The sequence below is a fragment of the Scleropages formosus genome, chromosome 1 (assembly GCF_900964775.1).
Source record: "Scleropages formosus chromosome 1, fSclFor1.1, whole genome shotgun sequence".
NCBI classification, from domain to species: domain Eukaryota; kingdom Metazoa; phylum Chordata; class Actinopteri; order Osteoglossiformes; family Osteoglossidae; genus Scleropages; species Scleropages formosus.
Window position 1 is genome coordinate 2355832 of NC_041806.1, and position 20718 is coordinate 2376549.

General features: G+C 45.9%; 2 protein-coding genes across 2 annotated transcripts in view; both read left to right on the forward strand.

Moving 5' to 3' along the window:
• The window catches only part of aspscr1 (ASPSCR1 tether for SLC2A4, UBX domain containing), a 38735-nt gene extending 23448 nt beyond the window's left edge, over positions 1-15287 (forward strand). Inside the window, exons 14-17 of the mRNA XM_018745455.2 lie at positions 10796-10847; positions 11974-12043; positions 13314-13504; positions 15099-15287. Of these exons, the coding sequence (XP_018600971.2) occupies positions 10796-10847; positions 11974-12043; positions 13314-13504; positions 15099-15109 (324 nt within the window). The 3' untranslated portion in view covers positions 15110-15287. The remainder of the gene's footprint in view (positions 1-10795; positions 10848-11973; positions 12044-13313; positions 13505-15098) is intronic.
• LOC108930258 (zinc finger protein 420-like) overlaps positions 1-20718 on the forward strand; it is a 1123701-nt gene that overhangs the window by 125261 nt on the left and 977722 nt on the right. The gene's annotated exons all lie outside the window — the stretch shown is intronic.

Sequence of the window (20718 nt, forward strand, 5' to 3'; positions counted from 1 at the left end):
AAACTCTCTGGCCACTGCTGAAAGCGTGGACGTAGATACAGTAGAGCTTGTTTTTCTGTTTCGTGTCACTTTTGATCAGTTTGCTGGCTTTGAAACGGGAGATGCTTCTCCACATGCTTTAAAGCCGATTTTTGGGTTTTTGAGCGTTTCCTTGCTATCTTTCTTTTTGGGAATTGTAGGCAGCATGAGCAACGTGTAACTCCTGAGCTGTGACTCTCTTGTTTTTCCGCTTGCCAGTCGAGGCTCTGCTTCGAGTGAAACCGCAGGGGCTGGTTTATCCAGAAAAGAGGGGAAAAACTCATGTACTAAAAGTCTGATGATACGTGCTGAGGCCTGGCTGACTGAAATCTATTATCTGCACTTCTGTGGTTTTTGCCCTCAAAGTTACGGCTGCAGGGCAGCTCTCGGGATTTCAGTCACGACTCGTCTGCCGCTCAGAAACGTAAGTTCGGAATGACAATAAGACAAGTGGTGACGTAAGCAAAGCCCATCGGAGGGGGAAAAGTCTCCATTATATTCCTGGAAGTGCAGTCTTATCTGAGTCAGTGTGCAGTTGTATTTATTTATTTGTTTTGCACTCAGCGTAATGTCTTCCGGATGAAGGATGGTCGGGTGGCCGCTTCAAAGGCACTTAAGATGTTTAATTAATAACAGAAATGATCGGTAATTAGGAATTAGGACAGAGAGCACCCTGCCGTTTGTGTGCTCTTCAAAATTCCACTCCATGCACATGATTCATCAACTCTTAATAATCTCATATTAAAACCCCCCACCCCCATTTAAGGAATGACAGAAAAAAAACATTCAATAGCTGCTCACAGATGGTACAAGTACCAGAGGTATGCTTGGTTGTGTTTCTTTGGCGCTAAGACAATAAATAGTTTTGTCCTGCTCGGCTCAACTCCGACAGCCCTAGACCTTCTCCGCAGCGCTGGGTCCACAGGCCTCAAGAAATTACCTGACCTCACAGGTAACTTCTTCTCGTCTGTCTATAAAGGAGATACTCAGATATGACCCGACACTGTTGAAATTCTTAAAGCATCTATCATTTACTCATTTATCTGGTGTTTTTCTCCAAGGTTTGTACACTGAGCTATTTACAACGATTTACCGGTTCATGCAGCTGGTTCATTTTTACTGTATCATTTCAAGTCTATCTAGCCAGGCACCCTGCACTTCCAGGATAGGCTCCTGATCACTGCGACTCTGTCTGTGGGCAAGCAGTTTCAGGGTAAGTATAGGGTGGCCACAAAGTCCGTGTGCGAGCTAATTAAACTATTAAACATTGTCTCCATGCTCCCCTCTCTTCTCCACACAGATTTTAATCTTCCCATGTTCTCCTGGACATCTGCTTCCATGAAACGAATGAAAGATCACACATAAACAAACGATTGAAAAAAGGACACGAACTCGTGCACAGGGCCTCTGTGGCCACTCTCGGCCTTAACGAAGGTTCTGACACGCGGAGTGGCGATTCAGACCTCCCGGAAACGCCGGAGTATTTCCTAAGGTCTTCACTTCCCCATCAAAGACCACTCATTCGGGAGAGGGAGAAATTCTTGTCCCCAGAGCAAGCAAACAAATTACATGCATCTTTGAACTCTGCCAGTTTTGTGTACTTGAAGCTAGCGAGATGCCCGGGAGTTGATAAAAGCATTGTGGTCCCAAAAATAGAGCGCCCACCCCCTGCCTCGTGTAATTTTCAGGTTCATTTAAGACTTAAACAGTCGTTTAGCCGGATCACTTTTTCCATTGTGAGATGAGCAGATTTGCTATTTATGGTGTTTTCAGCATCTATTGAGATTTAAAATAAAAAAATTCCCAAAATGTAGATTGCTGCCAGCTCTAGCACTGCTCTGTTTTGTTTTTCCTGAGCGTGCCGTTTTTTTTTTTTTTTCCACGCATCCACCAGATGAGCATCAAGAAGGTCGGCACGTGTACCGTGGTCATGCAGAGGGTTCAGGATTCAGCTGTAAGGGCCACACCCACTCCCTACAGGCCCCGCAATTCAGCCAGCTTCGAGCTACATAAACAAACAGGACGGAAAACCAGGGACCTTCAAAGTGTGTCGAAAGAGTGTAATTTGTCCGCTGCCTGTGAGCTCGTGTCAGCAGTCCGCTTGAGGGTCTGGACAGAGGTTGGACAACAGACCGCCGCTTTTCATGTGCCTCAGTTCTCCGTGGGTGGTCTGGTCAAGGCCCTGTTTAATTATTCTGGGGAATAATTGTTTGATTACAAATGAACGCGGCTCTCCTGGGGAAGCCATGGAATCCCTAGCAGCCCTCTCCGCTCACACACAGACGCGCGCACGCACGCATGCCTCGGATCTACAAGTGAAAGTGCTCCTCTTTCAAGATGCTACATATCCAGAAAAACAAATCTTAAATGGCATCCACAAGAGTTAAACTTGCTACTGAGCTGGTGCCAGGCAAACGTGTGCAGCAGCGGAGCTCCAAGCCCAGGTCCGAAGTGCGTAGGTCAACGCGTGGAGCCGCACGGTTTGCTGTCCCGTCGTGCCCCTTCTCTTCGCCCAAGAGGTGACGGTTGTTAACCCGCTTGGCTCACATTGGTCAGGATCTAGAGGAGGGTCTAGGTTTCCTTTGGATGGCACCAACCTCAGCTGTCCGTCGCCGTTTCACGGTATGCAGGAAGCTGACCTGTGGCTACGGCAGAGCCGCACACAGGAGCAGCTGGCCTGATGTTCCCCTCATCTAGTTTTCGGCCCCCCGGAACGGAAGACGGGGTGCTCAGGTTCCCTTTCTGATCCGTGACCTCATCTGTCTTTGATTTGCCCAGTGGAAGCTGGCACATGGGGTTAATATTGGGGGCTTTGATCCCCTTTGCCAGGAGCAGAAGCTCTTTATCTGAGGGCCCCACTGTGTTCTTGAGGGGTCTGGCCCGGCGATGCCTTGATGTTGACGATGGCTTCAGGAATGGGGTGGGATTGTAGCGGCAGGTTTCTCTATGTCGTGATGGAGAGCAGTACCTTTTTTTAAGTTTAAATAAAAAAACTCTTATCGATCCCCTGTCATCGCCTTCAAAGTGCCTATGCGTCTCTCCATTTAACTTTCCTCCTCACGTTTCCTCTCACTCTTCCTGTCCCTTGGCCACCTGCTCTGTGTCAAGCTCCTGTGAATTCCCTCCATTTATTGCTGCTGTTTGTTTACAGCTGTCCATCTCATCACCTTTGGAGGCCATTCGTCTCAGTGTTCTCCAACTAGGTGTGAAAATCCAGCACACAATGTTCTTCGCATAATTTATAGACTCAAAACGATTAATACCAACGCTGTACGTGGGAATCCGTGTGACAAAAGACATATTTATGAACTCTTTCTTGGGTTTAAACCTCAGTATCTTATATAGTTTTTTGTCAAAATGTAGAGCAAATATAAAGAGGAAACACTTCTAACAATTAACACCAATTTTGAATATTCTGGCAACAAGTGATGATGGAATGATGAGATATCAGTACACTGATGACAAACCTCTGGCCTCCAAAACTGCTCTCAGTGGACGAGGCCGTTTACCAGGTTTTGGCGGGTTTCAGCAGGGCTTTGATCCCAACTTTAATGCAAGACCCTCTATTTTAGTCACATTGGACAGCTGATGGGTTCCTAACTCTGGGTTTAAGTCTGGGACTGGGAGGGTCCGATAGGAGAAGGCTGTCAATTGTGGAAATATTTCCTCACCAAATGTGCTGTTATTTATGTGCCATTACTTGACTCCAAAGTTCTTTCAGTCCAGAGGCCAGTTTTAGAGCACTGAGGAAACAGAGTCTCCTCAAAGGTCTGACCGCATCGCTGCTTTGTCTCTCCAACAACTTGGGCTTTTGCCTCCTTCCTGGTTACTTTTTGGTTTTGATAGTCTCTTTATAGCAAAGGTTGATTTCATGGTTTTAGTCCATATGTTCATGTCTTCTTGTCGTTGACCTTCTTTGGTTAATTACTTTGGTTTTCATGTTGGTTACTGTGAAGGACATGGAGTACTGGATATTAATGTTTAACTTTTTTAAAGACGTTTTAAGACCAAGGGCCTTCGCTTGCACCCCACAGCTCACTGAGCAGACTGTAAGAAGCACATTCTTAGCCTCCTTTGCCCACCTCTTGTCCATGGGGGTCTCGTTGTGAACCCCTTGTGACCCCAGACACCTGTCTGATGTGCTCCTGGCCTGACGAGACGGGAAAGAGTCAAATGCGTTTGAAGAAGGACGTTTCTGAGTTCTCTCCGCTGACTTCTCACCACGTCACCTGTGGCTGCGTGTATAAGTGTGCGAGCGCACACGTTTCCTGCGCTCTGCTTTTCATGGTAATAATACGGGAATGCTTGCGGCACAAGACTACAACAACATGTTCATAATTTGGGCTGTGGTCTCTTTCACGAGGTTCCTCCAGTAAAACAAGTCAAGCAAAACAAGCGGCTTCCCAGATGTAACCGCCACGGTGCCAGGCTCACGTGGGCATCGCAAGGTCTCCCTGAGGGCGGGGCCTCGGCACGCGTCACCCGACGCAAGTGACGTCGCAGGTGTGCCCGACCCCCCTGGTGGAGAGGCTCCTTTCACCTTGTCCTCGTGTAATCCCGCTCTCCCAGAATGCATTGCTCTGACAGGTCCGACTGCTTGAAGTCTTGTACGTGAAGTGAACCTAAGAGCATTTCAGGGTGAGGAAGCGTCTGTATTTCTCCATGTGCGGTTAGTGCACTTTCCTTCACTCGGAGTTGTGAGTCACCTTGGAGGAAAGCGTCTGCTAAATTAGTAAATGTAAATGTAAAGCAGAACCCATTGGCCCAGTACTGTTTTCCTGTCTCTGAACAATCTGTACACTGGCTCCTCATCTTTCAGATACAATTGGAACTTGATGTTTATTCATAAATCAGTTTGTACATTAAACCAAATTCAATTTTATAACAAAGTCCAAAACTGAGAAATCTTAATGCGACGTCCTGTAATTCACTTGCTGCTTCGGTTCAGTAAAAACCGTGGATTAACGTTTCTATATTCATTTAGCAGGCATAGATATAATAATTTTAGATTTTTTTGAGTTGCGTTAAAATTGAAACTATTTTAAATGACTGAAAAATACAATCTCCAAACTCCTGTTCCGTGCCAGCTGTTGACAGATTCATCCGGTAAACATGTGCAGCATTCCTCATCTTGTCGTTAATCAGCAACAATTAGGAACACCAGACGCGAGTTGTAAACTGTAGAAGTGAGTGGAAACTCCTGTTTGGGTGCATTTTCCAGCCATTTATTCAGTCAGGAGGTAAACACAGGTCCCCCTTCTGCTTCCCGCAAACGGAAACTTTGCGAAATCGATTGAAGAAAATACAGTTGAAGACAAACTGAGAAATGTTTGCGTCTTTGAAAATGTCTCGCTTGGCTGTTCGTAACTTGCGGAGAGAGTTCGCAGTGAAGAGTTTTTGTGGAATTTCTGGCAGCTGTCCGCAAGCCCAGGGAAAGCGATGCTGAGCTGCCGCACACCATGCTTCCCTTCAAACGCCGTGTCGCCATCAAACCATGTTTTGGGGCTTTATTTGCTCGGATGTGGCTCTAGGTTGCCCGTTCTGTCGGCCGCAGGGCTCGGACTCCCTGCCCCCACCCCGAGTGCGGTCTCGTTCCTGTGGCCCAGTGACTCAGGGATGCCATGTCTGTAAACCCCGTTTCGCTTGAAGTGGCTTTCGCTCCGTCACACGAGAGGCTTCCTAAAGGCCGGAGACGTCGATGTGGGCGCTCTCCTGCGCTGTTTTTCCCCTCCATTGTTCCTTCGTTACGCGGCCCGAAAATAGCAGCGCATGGAAACAGGACCACTGTAATGAAGTTATTATTTGGTTTTCTTGATCCCAAAGCTACAAAGCGCCCGTGGACCTTTCATCCAGGATGGGCTCTGTGAATCCTGTGGCCTCCATGTCTCCTTTGCTTGCTGGTCACGCAAAGCCCTTGTGCTGGTGTGGGAGTGGGGCTCCACTCTCGTTAAGATTTGGGCTCTAACTGCAGTTCTTGAGCTACAGTTCGGGAGTTGGGGCACGAGGGGCCCTCTTGGATCTTGTGCACTGAAGCCCACTGAAAATGGAAAGATCTGCTTTTGGTTTGCCAAAACTGCTCTCGCACAGATGACTTCGGCTGTTTTTGAGAACTTCTGCTACCAAGGCTGTACGTTCAGCACGGCCGTTGAAGAAAGATCTCAGACTTGTATAGATAAAGCACCGAGAGAGCTGCCGACTTCCTGTCTGTGTTCATTTTTGTCGTGTCGTGGCCCGTTGTCCGTGAATCATCCGCATGGCGGCACGGACACAAGTAAAAGGCCTTTCAGACCGACCCAAGCAAACATTGTGTTTGCGAAGCCAGCTACTATGGAAAGCTTGTTCCTTTTGTGATCACTACACATTTTTTAGCGTGACCAACGCAGAACACAGATACGTTTTCAGTTTCTATACCTGGCGCATGTTTGAAGCAGAACAGTACTTTTTCAGGTGGATATCCTCTCACTCCTCCCAAGGAAAGCTTGCCAGTCCTGATCTTCCTTCTCTCTCCACCAACCTTTCGTCTCCTGCTACTCTTCCCACTCTGCTACAGTTACTCATGCAACTGTTTAGCATGAGACCAGTGTTCAGCGCCTTAATGGCTTTGTGTCGTGTAACGAAAGGAATGGTTCCCATCCCAGCTGCCCTTTGATTCTGGACCCCCACTCTTCCTTTCCCAGCAGTGCTTGGGCAGCTCTTAAAACAGGACGCTTTGTGTGGACACCAAATTAACACAAACGCATTCCTTGATGGTAATTGGACAGTGTTACCCATCAGGCCCCCGGACTGATAGACCAGTGGAATGCATGCGTCAGTTTGTCCGTTTGAGCTCGGCAGCGGGTCCAAGTCGTGCATCCATTACGGATGCGGGTGACCGCTGCTCTCTTAGCCCCTCCTGTTTTTTTCAGTCCCCTCGCTGCCAGAGCCATCAGTGCTGTTATTGCAGCCCCTTTGCTCCTTGATATTTGAAGGGAGTGCCCAGCCGAGGACGGACGAAAGCGTTCAGCCGGTCCTGGGCAGGAGTGGCCGTTGTCGGGGGGAGGGGGAGGGGGATGGGGATGGGGGAGAGTCACGGTGTGGGGATCCTTGGATGATGGCAGTTGTCTGAGGGCATGAAGAGAGATGGGGATGTACAGGAAGTCAAATTGGTGGGAATTGACTGTGTTCTAGGGACGGGTTTGGACGGTGAGATCATTTTTTGGGGATAAATTTGGGGCACTGCTCTCGAGCCATCATCCTTGAGTTGTTCGTGTTTTTTTCCTATTTCTCTTTTGCTTTTGAAAAGTTTACTGTCCTTTACCTGCACATCACCTGAAAGAATGAGAGCCTAGGTGGAAGGGTGTTCTTTTTTTTTTTTTTTTTCCCCCCCCCTGAAGAGTTTGCTGTGGTCCTGCCCTGTAGCCCTGAGGTGGTACTCAGAGCCATCGCACAAGTTCAGATTTGCAGTTCTAACAACCGAAGGCCAAAAGTTCAGTAGCGTTATTGTTTATGGCTGCTTCTTCAACTTCTTTGGAGCTGTCACATTATTGGGAGCAGTTTACACTGCATAGAGGTTTTTTAACACTTCTGTCCAGAATTTATTTCACTGAGGCTGTACGCTGGCTGAAGTCCGGCCTCGATCGTAGCGAGAACAAACTCGGAACTCATTCGATGTAAGACGACCGCTCCCAACCGCCAGCCTTCTGGCAGAAAACGGTTAGCTTTTGGGAGGTTAGATACCTCCTGCGGTCGCTAGCGATGCAAGTAATCTGCGGTCAGTGTGCTGAAGACCAAGGTCACGCAGGCTGGAGTCACGTTTGCGGTCACCAAAGGAACAGTTTGTCCATTCACCTTTCACCCCCCCTCCCCTTAAACTTTTGACAGTTTGCGTCAAACTCTGGCAGGCAAATGGAACGGTGACACTAAAAATGGGAAAAGTGGGCCGTCTGTGTTCCTGCTGCCGGTTGCGTGAATACAGCGGCAGCGGTGGCTCCATGTAATCAAAGCAAAGCCTCAGGGCCCCTTCCAGGAGATGTTATCGACAGGATCGTGTTTGGGGCGTGAGGAGGCTGAAATTGAAGACAGTTCAGTGTTCCTGTTTCTTCTCAGCACTTCAAACGCCCAGCAGAAAGGCATGAGGACGTCTGGCATTCAGGCGCGCCTGGATCATTACCACATTTTGTAACTTGTCCTGCCTTTGGAACCGGTGCCGCTATAACATGGAAAGTGTTTTGCTACCTTACTCAGCTGTACGTGGGCCTCCGGAAACGCAGCACTCGCTCGTTTGTGGTGGAGTCGTATTTGCTATTTGAACGTCACTGCTGTAGGAGCCACTTGAGGGATGTGAACGAGCAGCATGGTGGTGTCAGGAGGGCAGGCTGTGATCATCCGATTTCTGTCTCTGAAGCTTTCCGTCTGTTTGTGCACTTTTGTTTACTCTTTTTTGTTACTTTTGTTTGGTTGTACATCATGTCGGAGAAAAGCGTCTGCTAAATAAATAAATGTAAATATTCTGCTGTGGAGACTATGTTTACCGTTTACCCACCCTGACCCAGTCAGACCTGTACATTTATCACTCAGGATCGTCTAGCTCTGTTTTGTCTAGTGTCTGCAATCATCTCATGTCACCCTTTTATTCTTATTACTTGGCATTATTTGCTCTATTGTGTGTTGATTGAAGTTTGATTTGTTGTTTCAATGCTGACAGAGGGGGAAAAAACTTCTCTTAGTTTTATGGATATTTTCTTTGTCAACTGAACCATCTGATCCCATCGTTCTGACGCATGTTCCCTCTGAGGAAAAAAAAAACGTTCGCTTTGGCTGTTTGGTCTGTAAAACCTGCAAATAAAGAACAGCCACACATTGCACAGGCCTAAAATGAAAACATATTTTGTCAGCACCATAATATTATTATTATTATTATTATTATTATTACGATTGTCCTTTTAATGGAGAAGGACTTTTTGGGAACTCTGCAAAGATTACCAAGGAGTGATGTGTCTCTGCCACACCAGAAGACAACTGCGCGGTCACTGGAAACATCAAGAACACAGTAGTGTGTGTTGGTCTCCGCATTCGGCAGTTGAAATATTCGGATGAATGAAAACCAGTGCGGTTCCACGTAAACAGAGTGCGAGACTGTGCCAGCTGTCAGGAACTGTGATTGGCCAGAAGGTGTGCAGTTACAGATGTTTCACCTCTGTAGTGAAGTGCTTTGTTCTGTGGCCGTGCAGAGAGGGAACATTAAATCTCCACTTGGCCTGGACCGCTGGGCCAGCTGCTCTCTTTCGTAATCTGATACCAGGATCAGGAGTTGGCACAACCTGCCCCGAACCCCTCGCTGCGGCTACAGCCGTGACCTACTCGAGGCTCCAGCAGTACTGCGCGCCTGGCTGAGCAGCGTCACACCTGTGTTGTGGAGGGTGTGTTTTTGTGCCGTTGTGTTGGGGCCATGTTGCAGGTGCACTGGTCCAGGTGTGTGGCCAGTGCTGTGGCTGTGCTGCTTCTCCTAGGCTCTTGTCTGTGCCCTCGTGCTAAACCACTCACCCACCAACTGCCCTGCCAAGTGGTTCCAATTACGACTCTTCAGTGTGCGAGCTCGTATCCGCGCTCCATTCCCAATCCCGCTCTGCTTTTCTCCGTTTCTCCCTCACGCGCATACAGAAGACGGAGGGAATGTTTTTGAACTTTTATTGAATCCTTTCTGACGCTGATGCCACTTACACAAGGCAGCACAGCAGAACCCAGATCCTGCAGAGACCGCAGCACCGACGTGGGATCCTGGGTCTCCTGGGGCGTGGCCTCCGACAGCCGGCCTGTGGCTAGTGCTGTTTTTAGGGATGTATTTTGTGATATTATGCTTCCATAAGTGTTTGCAAAGCGACTCTTATTTATTGTGGACTCAGAAGCAAGGACGGGTGGGGAAAACACCGTGAAGACTGCTGAACTTTACAACCACTTTAACTAACAGCGTCATAAATACGAAGCGGAGTCTACACAAATCACGGTAATTTATTTGCTTGGCAGAATTGTTCAAAGGCAGCTTACAAATTGTAAGGTTTTTACATCTTATATATCCTGTGATCCATTATAAACCGGGATTAGCAAAGCCCACCCTCTGGGCCGTGTAATAGCGCTGAGCCGCAGCGATCTGGCACGCGTGGCCTCTGGCAGAGGCCGCAGACCATTCCAGATCAGAGGCGTGCCGCCTCACATCAGGGGAAAAATCCCAAAAACCTCTGCCGAGTGCTGGCAGGGAGTCGTCCGCTGGCGACACTCGATCTCTTCGATCGCCATGACATCACCAGCCGAGCCCCAGCTGGCACGAGCTCATCCTGAAACAAAAATGCACCCCGCGTACTGGACTGCTGCTTCTCTGACAAATTGAAGAATTGTACTCCCAGCCCCCATCCTCACAATTTGATTGCTTTGTGAGGCGCATATTGTATTTTCTGCGGTGAGCTCATTGCCTTCTGAGGGTGGCGTTCTTCAGCCCCGATACTTTAGCTGCACGTGCCGAAGGTAATCGGTAAGCAGGCAGGACGTGTTTTTGGCAGAACGTGGTTGACCAGATGACTCATTGTGACATCAGGAGGGGAACTGGCATTCCCCGTTTCGAAAGAGAGTGATATACGGTCTCATCTAGTGGCCCCCCTCAAACCTTTCTTCAGAGTTCAGACCCCACTGTTGTCACCTTTCATCATGATTCTTGTGTTACCTTGCCGTCAGTCCCTCGACCCCATCCCATATCCTTCGTCTTACTCTTATCTGTGTAACCGCTCTGTCCTCTCTCCTCCTCCAGGCCAACTTGTTTCCAGCAGCTCTTGTTTACTTCGGCTCTGATGTTAAGACAGGTTAGTAAAAGTTATCATTTTGTTATGGGTGGCACGGTGGCACAGCGAGTAGTGCTGCTGTCTCACAGCGCCTGGGTGGTGCGAGAGGGCGTGGGTTTGATCCCCGCTCAGTGTGTGTGGAGTTTGCATGTTGTGTCTGTGTGGGTTTCCTCCTGGTGCTCTGTGTGTGTGTGTGTGTGTGTGTGTGTGTGTGTGTGTGTTCCACTGATGAGTGACCCAGTGTAAGTAGTGTATCTAGCAGTGTAAGTCACCTTGGCGAATAAGGTGTGTGGGCTGATAACACTACATAGTATCCATTGGAAGCTGCTTCGGAGAAAAGCGTCTGCTAAAGAAATGAATGTAAATGTTATATTTATGTTTCTTAGAATTAGTTTCAATGAGATTCCCTGCTGTAATAACATCTTTTTTGCAATAGCCCTCTGGGAAGAGACCACTTACTGTTCTCCAGTGGCTTTTCCTGTCTGCCTCGTCAGGTTTCACCCCAGGGTTGCGACAGCATGACGTGCTTTTCCCCGTCTGCATGAATGAAATTAACAAGCACATCCTCATTTGTCAGGAGCTGCTGAGCTTGGCTGACCTGTAATACAATCAGTCAATACACAGAGCAATGACATTTCCCATCCTGCCCTGCTGCAGGGGAGATGCAGGACAGTTGTCGGTCGCTTTACTTTGTTTTCCGCTCAGTTTGTCCCATGAAAGCATGACCACAACGTTGCCCATGTGTAATTATGCTTTACCCCAGTACTGAACATTTTCTGTTCATGGCCATGTTAGTTCTGAGACCATTAGTATTGCTAGCTAACGTTACTGTTCTTCAGCTGTACCCATGGTGGCAGTAGTACACAGCAGTGTTAACATAAATGTGGGGAAGTACTGAACACTAGCAGTACTGCTGTATCTATGGAGAACTAATATACACTATACAGTACTAGCTATGTCAATACAGCTAATACATTTCTGCACTGCTCTTAGAGGAAATTTGAGTTAATTTTGTGAAAATAAATGAATTGGGCATTTTCATTTAATATTCATTTTTGAATTATCGTAACAGATAAACCCTGTTAGTCCTGGATGTGTGGAGGAGCATGAGGTCACACAGTAATGACACACAGTATCTGTGTCCCAGGTTGTTACCTGCAGAGGCAACTGCTTGAGTCCAGTGTGTCGGCCCTGCAGGCAGATGAAGCCATCACCAGGTGAGTGTCTAGCACGTTCTGCAGCCCCTTTGGCCTGACCTGAGCCCTGAACCCAGGGCTGCAGCTCCAATTCTGCACCGCACCTGATCTGGGACTCTCAGCATCGTTGTTGTTGATGATGCTTTTCCCTGTAAAGGACGCCCTCACTGGAATCTCTTTGGTGTTCAAATCCAGACCGTGTTTTCCAGCCGATTCCTGTCCCAGGCTCCTCTATAGATAGGCCCAGTTTCCCAGTATTCGTCCACCTGTTGTCCTTTGTCCATTTGCCAACAGTGCTTTTGTTAGACTCGCTCGATGCCCTGCGTCAAGGGCAGTTTCCATTGAGTGGTAACAAAGAGGTGCGGCTCAAACGAAAAATGGCGTTGGAGTGCCTGTGTGGACAGCCTCGGAGTGCGTGTCCCAGTCTGGTCCTGGCGAGCGCTGTGCCAATGCTCTGTCGGGGGGAAAAAAATAAGACCTGTGGTCATGCAGTTCCATTTCTTCTACACAGAACACCTGCTGTGCTTTTCCAGCTGAGTGTTTCCTTCCCCCACCCCTTAGCATACACAGACACACACACAAACATCACTGCCCCGATAGTCATAAAGCTCCCTGTCTTTGTTGCGGTTCAGGGTGTTGAAAGGAGGGGGACAAACATAGCTGGAAGGATTTAAGTGTATTTATAGTACTCGCCACACAGGAAATGAGTAATAACGACCTTTGACCTGTGCTGTACTATCTCATTCAAGCGCCATCCACATGAAAGTGTGTCAGGATTATTACTCTCGTCCACCCCATGGAAATACTTCCTCTTCCCTTAAATTCTTTACAGCAACAGGATGACGGGGCTGAGGGAGGAGCGAGGCCTCGGTCATTTGGGGAATTATGGAAAGAGGGTGGATTTAACTGGTTTAAGTAAATCCCCTTCATTGCTTTTATTAGCTGATTACTGTCAGTTGAAAGGGGTTCATGTGACTTTTCTGCTACCGGTGGGAATGTGAGTCGAATTTTCATCTCTGGCTGTAGAACTGAACGCGTCTGTCCACAAAATATACCTTAGCCTTTATCTGTGAAGGTTTGGCGATTGCTTATGCCTAATAGCCGGACAGCGGTCAAAGGTAAAGACTGATATGTAGGGAAAAGCTTCCTTTCTGCCTTTGGTCATCATCTTAAACAAGGGAATTAATGTTTTTGCCTTGATGCGGGGTGTGGTGGGTCAGGGCAAATTACTGACCAAATCACCAAGAGCGCGTGACCTCATTGCTCTGTATTATGCCCTCCCCTTCCTCAGCTGTATGCCCAGGTCACCAGCCCCAGCATCCGCTGCAGCACTTTCAGAAGAGCCTTTTCCATTCCCTGCTGCCCAGAGTGAGCCGACAGGCCTGCGGGGCGCAGGGGATGAGCAGCCGGAGCCCGACAGCGAAGCTCCCAAGCCAGTCAGAACAGACTCTGGCAAAGTGCCCAAATGGCTCAAGCTCCCTGGTATGTTGCTATTAACACTGATGGAATGAGGGGTTGGAATGAAGGGGTGGGTGGGAAGAGCAAAGGGTCACCCAGACTTCTACTGCACAGACTAGCATTGTCACCTCTTCCTCTGACGTCCTCCACACAGCAGCTGGCCCAAACCATCTTTGTGTTCCTCCAGCAGCTCCTGACCACTTTTTCTCAAAAGCGCTTTAAATAGTTTGCTAGCATTAGTCTTTTTGTGCATTTGCACCATTCTAACATGCATCCCTACACACAGCATGTCTCCATTGCCACACCCCCACAGGCCCACATGCTTGCAGCAAAGTCTAGCTGTGGGCTTACTCATCTCTGACAGTTTTACTCCTTGATGTTCCTTTTGAGAGCACTCACTGAGTGCACTAGAAGCTAAGAATGATGCTGACTGCCTAGCTGCTCCAGGACAACTCCACACAGAGATCCTGTAGCAAGGTACCCAGCAGTGGCTTCCAGCAAGACGGGCTCTTCTGACCAGCTCTAGTGCCACCTTTGCGTTGTAGGCCTGCACTAAGAATGAAAGCTGCCTCTGTTTTGCTAAGCTCTGTTATACTCTCAGCACCACTGGTCCAAAAGTCAACTGCTCCTCCCCTTGACAGTGCCATGGACTGGCAGCCAAATCTGTCAAGATGCTGCAAAACCGTGTTCCACCACTGAGGGTGACAGTGTGACCTGCATGCTGGGCCTGTCACACGCTTTTTAATGGAAGTGAGAAAAAACAGGAACCTGCCTTCCATCCTTTGCATTTCACAATCCTTATTGAAAGTGACAGGCCAAATTACAGACATGTTTTTGGCGAAAGCAGCAAAGGTTTGCACTGAAGTGCCAGCTCTTCTCCGTGACCGTAACGTGCAGCTTATTTGCTTTCTCTCCCCACGTGTCTTTGTTTAAAAATGGAAATCCAATTTCTTCTCCGTCTTTGGTCTTCTTTTCTTCTTTGTCGCATTTCTTGCAAGTGAGCAAATTGCTCTGCTGAAAAATTTCAAATCTGGAAGAGAGAAGAATATTTAATTTTTCTTTTTATCAAATGCTTTTATCAAAAAGCTAATGTTTCATTAAGTGGGGAAAAAAACACAGAAGCAATGTAAGTGTGTTCTTTGCTCCTGTAGCGAATCTTATCAGCCATGGTAACATAACAGCTGAGTGGTTGGTAGCCGAAGGACGTCGAAGCTCAGTGCGTCTCCGCCTTCAGAGACAGTTTTACTGTCATATTTCTTTTTTTTGGGTACTCTTACAAGGAGGCTAAGAGGACCTCTGCTCTAAGTGACATCATCCCTTGCGACGGGAACAGAGCACATAACCCAGTTGATAATTAGGTTGTTTTATGAGTAATATTTTGGCACATCGACTTAGTGACAGTACTGTTTCGGCTACATTTTCCATGATCAGTTTTTTTCCCCAAATTTATTCTGTCAAGATGCAACCCATGGTCAGTCTCTGTACAGCAAATGCCTGTGATATTTTTTCCCTTTACTAAAACTGTGATAAACCAGTAAAAGCTGCAAATTCAACTATGGTTGTTTTTATCAAAAACACACTGAATAAATGAAGTAATTCAGACTTGTATTTTTTGCAGGTAAAAAATAAAAACAAAATGGCAAATGGAGGAACAGTCAACACGGACTCTAACTCCCAGGTGTAATTTGCAGGCTATCTCTGAATTCTGACAGTTTGGTTAATAGCACCGCTGATCCAACAGCAACTAATAATGTTGTGCATACAGAAGATGCAATTTTATAATAATAAAAATTAATAAAAAGAATTCCACTAGTCAACAGCTGGTCTTTTTTTATGATTATGGCACTATTGATGATGAACAAATGTTAATGAAGGGAACTGTGAACATGTCAAATCCACTCTGCCAGGGATTGTACCTGATGAGAAGCAAACCTGTATCCCTCATACTGCCACCAACAGGCCAAGCTCTCTTATTGCACCTTCCAAGAAATGTACAGTCTTTCATGCAATAACCCTTAATGCTGCTCTGGGTGATGGGTATACAGTGTGGTCTGCAAAGGACTTTATCATCTATACAATCTGTGTAGCTCCTCTAAACACTGTGAGACTAAAGCCGGAATCACATGTATAGAGACCCTGGTTATGTTAAGATGCCGCAAAAGAAAGAGAATTATATTCTTTGAATTTAACTCTGTTCTCCCAGTTTTGGTCATAGCTAATTACCAAATTCTTAAGCGTCCCACTTCCAATATGGCAGCCACTCAACATCAGGAGGATTCAGTAAAGGTACACTCACCTTATCTGTGTATGCCGAGAATCACCTTTTCCATTTCAATGGGTAAAAAATGGCACCTGGGGGAGAAAACTTCATACACTTATGCCTCACCACAGCCACTACATCATGCATCAAGGAAAGCCTGCCAGCCAAGTGACCACAGGTCAGTTTGTGTACCTATGTCTAGACTGGTACTGCAGGGACTCAAATCCATATGTGCACAGTAATTTACTGGTGTTATTAATTTGTCTGTGTTGCAGAACTTTAAGGTCCTTAATGAAACAGCACCTTGATGGGAATGTTTAATTCTAGCGTGCTTCCATGCATGAATGGAGAGGGTCCTGCTCTCCAGACTCCTGTAGCCAAGGAATGGGGTCCGCTGTCTGAGACCCGCATGTCTTGGGCCTTGTCTCAGGGTGATTACACACTCGGCGGAGCAACACAAATAACACAGCCATGACTAATACAGCTACCCCTAATATCATTACGATGACTCAGCCAAACAGAGACACATGTGGCTCACAATGGGGATAGCTGCGGTGATGACTAGCAACTTCTCCAGCAGCACTGGTCACCCAGAAGAGAAAAAGCTATCAGAAAAGTTACTGCGCCTGGGTTGCAAACAGCCGGACTGTGTCTCTTGAGGAATGTTATCGCTCCCGTCTCGCAGGCGTCTCTGCAGTCCGCGGTTGTTGCTGCTGCTACCCCAGTCCAAATGACTGGAATCACTGTCAGCCTTCACAGCCTTTAATGTTGAATCAAGAAAAGCCTTAACTCATTAGGACCACTTTCTCCCTTTGCCCTTCCCCCATTCTAATCGTTCTCATATGTGCAATAATACTGCCTTCAAATGCAATTTGTTCCACTAAGAGACACAAGGAGAAATATTATATAAATGTGCAACTCTGGCTCAGCAGAACACTAGAAATAACATTACGTACATACGCGTACCACATATGAATGCCTTGTGCATGATCTGTAATGTGAGACTCACTGCAACTGTAATTTGTATAAACATCTCTTTATTATAGTTATTTTCTAATACCACAAAAACTTTAAACCTTTAAAAATTTTATTTGAATGTAAACCATGTGTTTAAGTTTTCCTGCATTCCGTAGGCTACCTTTGAATGATGGTTTTGAAGGCAATACTATAGTTATTTTGCCTTATATATACATCTTTGGAGTGTGGGAGGAAATCCATATGAACACTGGGAGAACATGCAAACTCCACACAGACTGAGTCAGATTCAAACAAACATCCTAACCCACAGCCCAGAAGCTGTAAGGCACTGGTGCTACTCCTGCCACCACCTTGCCACCCTAATTGTTTTTTCTGAATTATAATAAGATGAAGAAAAAGGTGCTCTTCAAGAACTGCTTATTTTATGTTATCCCAATCTCAAAGAATGCTAAGAATTTATAATTTTATTCAGCAACTTTTATGTTGGCTATTTTTAAATCAGTTTTTATTTCCTTGCTCATTCATTCAAGTATGCCATGCATACTTTTTTATGGTGAAATTTACTGCCAATTCCTTTTGTGAGGCACCCACAAATGGATGCACCTGTTTTTCACTTTGTTACACAAAATCACCTGTGGTAAGGGGTAGAAATTGCTATTATTTCTTATGAAAAAAGAAATGTTCCAGGATGAGAAACATATAATGTAAAATCATTAAAATACTAAAATAAAATGTATTTTTGCATCATGGTTGCATGATAAACTCAGCTTGTTTTATAATATTTGTAACAAATAACTTGTAGCGTGTATTTTAATGTTATATTTTCATTCAAAATCAACTTCTGTCATTCTGCCTATATGTGAGTTATGCATACAGGAGAACAAAACTCCATTTCCCTTTCATTCAGTGTCAATAAACTGCCTGTCCAGTGCAGAGTTGCAATGGTCTGAAGTACACAGCATGAGACAGGCTGACTCTAGACAGAGACATGGATAATTTGGTTCACAGATGTTTATAAGTGAATTCACAAAATTGCTGCCCATGTCTTTCACTCTTCAAGGCAAAACAGACCATTTGAAATGCTGTGTTACTAATTCCATCCCTGCTGTAGTAACCTTGGGGAGGTACTTACCTTCAATAGTAAAAATTGTCTCACTATAAATGCGTATAGTAGTGTTTAATATCTAAGTTGTTTTGGAGAAAAGCATCCACTTAAAAAGTTAATTATGGTACTGAATCTGCTATTTCAGTTGTCATTTATATTTAACAATCAATTGTTGTAATTGGTTGAGATCATCAGCATGACAGGAAGTACAAAGTACACAATAGTTTTTTTATGGAAGAAGTGTGGCCGTGCCAATAAACTGCTTGAAGGAATATGCATCTCCTTCCAGTACCTGTATTAAAAGAGAGGGATTCAACCAACATCGTCATTTGAGTCCTACTCGTACATTAGTGGTCATTATTTCCAGGGTAATTTAGACGATAATACACCAGATTTAGGCAAAAAGTAGCCAAGCTGGCAGAACAAAGGAATAAAAACCTTTTGTGCCTGAGATACAAAGTCCCAGAAATGTCTGATACAAATATCTGATAGCCATTGCATAGAATACAATACTTGCTGTGGAAGTATAACTGTGTAATCGTTAAAAATGCTATTTTAAATAACAAGCTTACTGTAGGAAAAAGGAGTATATATTTTCATGCACCGTTGTAGCAATTTACACCATGCTAAAATATTGTCAGAATCACTGTCTCTCTCAACCTTCCTTCTGTTAAGAGCTTTGTTTATTGATATTTTGTTAGTATTGTTCCACTTGTTTGAATTTACCTTAATTGTCTGAAATCTGCACACCTGTTATTTGATATCTGCAGAATTATTTGACCCTGCATCCATGCATCTACACCAGAAGTTAGATTATAGATGATATGGACAAAATAAGGGCTTTTATAGTGTCAAGAAGGATATACATAGCTGTGTGACCATGTCCTGTGTGCTGCCTTGCACCAGCATGGGCTCCGTTGCACACGAGAACCCAACCCAGGCTGACATCAATTGGCTCCAATCTGAAGATTTTCTGTTTTCACAACAATCGGTCCTGAATAACAGAAACACACACACACACACACATTTTCAGAACCGCTTGTCCCATACGGGGTCACGGGGAACCGGAGCCTACCCGGCAACACAGGGCGTAAGGCTGGAGAGAGGGAGGGGACACACCCAGGACGGGACGCCAGTCCGTCGCAAGGCACCCCAAGCGGGACTTGAACCCCAGACCCACCGGAGAGCAGGACTGCGGTCCAACCCACTGCGCCACCGCGCCCCTCTATAACAGAAACAATAACACTCATTACATTTTCGGAACATTTGTACAGACACTTAAGAGCAAATAACTTCAGGTTAGACTAAATAAAGTATATATGTAGGGTTGTTGCGTTCCTGGAACTGAATGGAGAAAAATAATTCTCAGAAGTTTATTAACACAGCCATACTTACACTGAAATTACATTAACTCATTTAGCAGATGCTTTTCTCAAAAGTGATGCACATGCCAGAGTGCAAGAAAGTGCATTACACCAACAGAAGGAGAAATTTGGATGGAGACACATGATTCTTGAGTACAGTCAATTTGTCACATACCGCCATATAAACCACTATACATTACACAAGCAGCTGCATACAGGGTTTTTTAATTATTAAACAGATAACATAATTATCAAACATACAGCAGATCAAGAGACCACACACACACACACACACACACACACACACACACACACACACATACACACACACATTTTTGGAACCGCTTGGCTTGTCCCATACGGGGTCGCGGGGAACCGGAGACTACCCGGTAACACAAGGCGTATGGCCAGAAGGTGAGGGGAGTCAAGAGACCAGTGAAGTAAAAAGTTTCTTCTCTCCAAATACAATGATAAAAAAACATATCATTCACTTCCTATCACACTGTTTAACCAATTACAACAAACGTAAAAGACAACCAAAACACATTCTGAACTTTTAGATATATAAACATGTAAATGATTTAATATTCGAATAAACAAACAAGCAACAGGAATAGTCTTACGTAAAGCATCAAGTCTCTGTTTCACAAAGATTTTTCCTGATCCAAGACTTATCTTCATTTCTTCAGCTATACCTTCACATCAGACTCCTATCATTAACATAATATTCAAACTTTTCATATAGTTTCAGTATTTTTTAGCATATTTTCTCTACAATATCAACTTTATCTCTACTAATTGTACGTCACTTTGAAGAAAAGCGTCTGGCAAATGAATAAATGTAAATATAAGTGCAGAGAAAAAAAGGAAATATTGCAAATATTCCCACTCGTCTCTCGTCAGTGTGTAGCCCACAATTACTCGTCTCTTTATTTATTATTGGAAGATAAATGAAAAATGATCTGAAGTAAATTCAACTTTTAATCTGTTTAAATGTGCCGTGCGGAATTCTTTTACTTGAACGAATGGAGTAATGTCGAGTGAAAAGCACAGTAAATTTCTGACGGGAGCGTTAACAAGGCATAATCGGAACAGCTCAGGCGCCGCGCCTCGCCTCGCGCCAGAGTCCGAGCGCGAGCCGCGTCTAAAGCCGGCGCGGGGACATTCGGCGTGCCGCGAGCGCGCTCCAAGCGCGGGAAGCACGAGGCTGGCAGATGCGCGCTCTCAGTCAGCGAGGGATCAAGGGGTCGAGGGCTCCGAATTAACATAGTTCTGGTGTTTGCGGGGTCACGCTGTAACTGCGCTTTGATGATCCCGTACCCCACTCCGCGCTCCCACACTTTTTTTGAGGGCAGGCAGATGTTCGCGAACATTCCACAAGTCTTAAAACACGCGCGACAGGGAGCCTCTGGCAGGCCACGTCACGTTAAAGTGTGAAATGTGAAGCTTCGTTTAGTTCCCGCTTCTTCCCGCGTGCAGCAGGTGCCTCCCGGAGCGCGTGCTGCGTCGCGTGGTGACCAGCAGGGGGCAG